This window comes from Fukomys damarensis, unplaced genomic scaffold (assembly GCF_012274545.1).
Source record: "Fukomys damarensis isolate Sample0158 unplaced genomic scaffold, DMR_v1.0_HiC HiC_scaffold_12, whole genome shotgun sequence".
NCBI classification, from domain to species: domain Eukaryota; kingdom Metazoa; phylum Chordata; class Mammalia; order Rodentia; family Bathyergidae; genus Fukomys; species Fukomys damarensis.
The window spans coordinates 14210656-14214208 of record NW_022900924.1 but is presented as its reverse complement, the minus strand read 5'-3'; the positions used below and the strand labels follow the sequence as shown (position 1 = coordinate 14214208).

The 3553-nt window shown below is 52.0% G+C and overlaps 1 protein-coding gene across 1 annotated transcript in view; it reads right to left on the bottom strand.

The window, feature by feature from the left end:
• Window positions 1-1703: 1703 nt before the first annotated feature.
• The window catches only part of Tbx3 (T-box transcription factor 3), a 12499-nt gene continuing 10649 nt past the window's right edge, over window positions 1704-3553 (bottom strand). The window contains exon 9 of the mRNA XM_033762667.1: window positions 1704-3553. This exon is cut by the window's right edge and continues 306 nt beyond it. Coding sequence (XP_033618558.1) covers window positions 3326-3553 — 228 coding nt within the window. The 3' untranslated portion in view covers window positions 1704-3325.

Below are 3553 nucleotides of genomic sequence, written 5' to 3'. Positions count from 1 at the left end.
GAGTAATAGGCTACGAAATCCAGAGATTGCGAGCCGGTCCCCGCCACCCCCTCCGTCCGTCAGCGCCACTAGAGTTACTCATTAACCTCACTATATACAAATAAGATACACAGGAGATTAGAGGGGAAAGGGAAGCCGAGCCTGCCTGTAGGACAGGCGGGACCCACCTTGGAGCGCTGCCCCCAAATTTGGGGGAAGGGTAGGGAACAGGACAGCAAATGTGGACTGAGAAAGAAAAGCCAAAAAAAAGTTATTTTTATTTTGTTTGGTTTTTGGGTCCCTCTCGGAAAGTGAGTCCTCTCTCCAATTTGGAAGCGCGCATCTGGGCTCAGCCCGCCGACTCCCACCTTCTCAGAGCCGGATCAATGCGCGTTTTCCTGGGGCCCAAAGCTGGCTCAATTCGGCAGCACGCCCTGGAGTCTGGGGCTCCCCGGGGAGCTGCGGCCCCAAGGCCCCGGCTCTCCCCCCACTCCGGCTGTCTTCCCGGAGCCTGCAGGCCGCTCAGGAGATAGGCGTGGGGACCTCCACGCGCCTGGCCACAGACGGAGGAGGCTCGGCCCCCCTCCCCGAAAGGTCTAGACCTCCACCCTCCTGCAAGTACAGGAAGGCTGGGCAGGGGCCTCCAGAGGCCCGAAGGTGACAGGGAGCTGGGGCCCGGCTGGCGGGCTCCGGGTGGGGGCGGGTGGAGGCAGTGGGGGGGCCGCTCCTGCGGGGTCTTCTGTTCAGGCCCTCAGGACAAGCAGAGCTTAGGGTTGGCCTTTCCGCGTTGCGCCCCGTACCCAAAGACGTGCGCGCACCTCCAGGGCGAAGCAAGGGTGGGAGACGGAAGGACTGACACTGCCCGCCACTTTTTCTCCAGTATTTCAAAGATAAATGGAATTTCCAAAGCCAGCCCTCCGAGCTGTCTGGAGTGGGATGGAAGGGAAGCGTTGGGGACAGTGCCAGCCTCCTGGCGACGCTTCCTTTGGAGGAGGAGGGTTACCTTTCTTTAGCGAGGGACATATCCCACCCTCGCGCGACACACCGCAGCGTTTGCGCAGAGCACACGTCGGACCGCAGGGGCGCCTGGGGCCAGCCGGGTCCCCTGGAGATGCCCCTCGAGTGGGGCAGCGGCACGGGCTTCCGTGGCCCCGAGGGCGCCGCCTGGCCAAGCCAGGTCCTGTGGCTAGGGGACTCGGTGACCTTTTTTCAGGGCCAAACGCACCGATCAGGGAGACACGCTATTCTTGATTAGGATTCCCTAGATCGAAGCCAAAAGGAAGAGGGCGCTTAAAACGAAACAGTTGCCAGGGCTCAAACTTGCTTTGGTTGGAATCCTGTTGGGGAGACACTTGGGGACCAAGGCAAAAAGGTTTTCTATCACTAAGTAAGTATCTGAAATGGACGGTGCTTTCCCAATTCTAATCAGATTCCACTTGTCTCCAGTTTTGCTGCGTAATTTAAAGGCAAAGTGTTTTGAGATTGAAGCAGCTCCCTCGCCAGTCTCGGACATTTGTTTTTAGCTTTGGAACGTGAGTGACAAGTCATTTTGCTTTGCTGGGGGCGGTCTTAATTATTTAAAGGTGAAGGGAAGGGGGCAGGAGAAAGGAGAAGAAACCAGGCCCTTTCCCGTTCTCCACCTTCACGAAGAACTCGTCAAATAAGCATTTAACACGAGGCCCAAAGGTATTTCAATAAAAATTTATTGAAATTTCAGTGATGTTTTAAGGGGGGGGGGGACACAGAAAACCAAAGAACTCATCAACAGCTAAAACACAAAAGATACCTTCATGGGTTTTTTTGCCTTTCCAAACCAGCTCTGAGCACCTAACTTTTGCACTGTGGCTTTCTCACTTTCTAGGCACCAGTTCAAAACGCCATGAAGTTGACAACAGCAGTAAACTCCACTCCGTTTTGAGGTAACCAGAGACTCACAAACACAAACACGAGAGAGAAAAGTTAGGAAACCAGACCTCCTCAGCCTCCCCTCCCACAGCCATCTCAGACCCTGGCCAGGGTGTTAGGTTTTAACGAATTTAATACTGAACCTGGGACGTGCCAAGCCCCTCCTCAGTTTTGGCTAAAATAGGAAATAGCACTTTCTCTGCACTCTCAGATATGGAAAAAAAAAAGAAGAAAATAATTTTGCAGACTGCTCTTTTTGAAAGGGTGTAGGGATTGGTGTGGGAAGTCTCTCCTAGAGTGAACAGCAACCCTTTGATCTGGAAATAAAACCGACTCAAGGAAAACAGGAACAAAACGGGACAGTTGCAATCCTATTTACACAGAGCTATGTACAATTGTCAATAAATTAAAGTTTAATTTTCAGAGCATTCATATTCCACGTATTTACAGGAGTTATCAAATAATTACATAAATACTTTGTCTAATAGTCTCGCTTCTTCTTTATTATTTTTTTAAACCTTGTTATTGCATATACAGGAAAGAGAACGAACTGCCAAAGAGGAACAGGAATCCTGCTACAGAGCTTAGATAAAATAAATTCAGTTTTTGTTTTCCCAACCCCTTCCCTGGAAGCCCCCATCCCTTTCCTTTGGGGTTGGGGGCACAGGATTGAGGGAAGGCTATGGGGTTAGGCTGTTCTCTCTAAAAGCAAGCATCCAAAATTAAAAAAACAAAAACAAAAACAACAACAAAAAAAACTCCACAAATACATGAGTGTGGCACATGCAGGAAGAGACCTACAGTGGCTCTTAAAACATCACAAGAATATTAAAAAGACACAATTTCCATAATATAGATTAAACAAGAATGGTGAGGGCTTGCCGTCCTGTCACCGCTGCCCAGCGATTGGCTGAGGACTGATTCGCAAGTCACTTATAAAGTTTTCAATCTTCATAGACAGAATCATGTTCATGGATTCACTTGTCCCCTTTAAAAATTTTTTTAAATTTTTGTTTCCACTTGACAGAGGAAAAGAAAAAAAATATATATAAATCCATGTGGAGGAAGATGGTTTTCAACACCTCCCCTCCCCCTGGGGGGCCTGGCTACCTTTTCTCCAGCCACAGCTTCCAGACCAGCTTCGATGGAAGTTGTTCTGGAATAAAATTCTTCTCACACCGCCACCCCTCCATCACTCCATGCCACAGCCCTCCGCGAGCCCCCAGAATGCGAGCCAGACCCGGGTGCACAAACCACACTGAGAAGACAGGGCCCGGCCCAGCGCACACTCTCCAGGGAGGCGGCGGGCGCCCCCTTCCCAGACACCAGCCCCAAAGCAAGGGGGAAGCCCACAGCAGGCCCTGTGGTTTGCTTTACATCCAAACAAAAGTGCACTGCAGATTTGACTGACTGGAATGAAGAGACTTTGCTGGGGAGGGGTTTAGGGGGACTCGCTGCGCGACCGCTCGGGCTTGGCTTCCAAGCCGCTGACCAGCCGCTGGATGCTCTGCAGTTCGCTGGTGGCCGCCTCCTTCTCCGAGCAGAGTTTGGGCGACAGGGACACAGAGCTGGAGGACAGCGTGGAGGAGCGGCTGTTCAGCTCGGAGCCCGAGTCCACGGCGGCGACCGAGGCGGGACTGGCTGCGAGGGCGGCGGCTTTGGCGTCCAG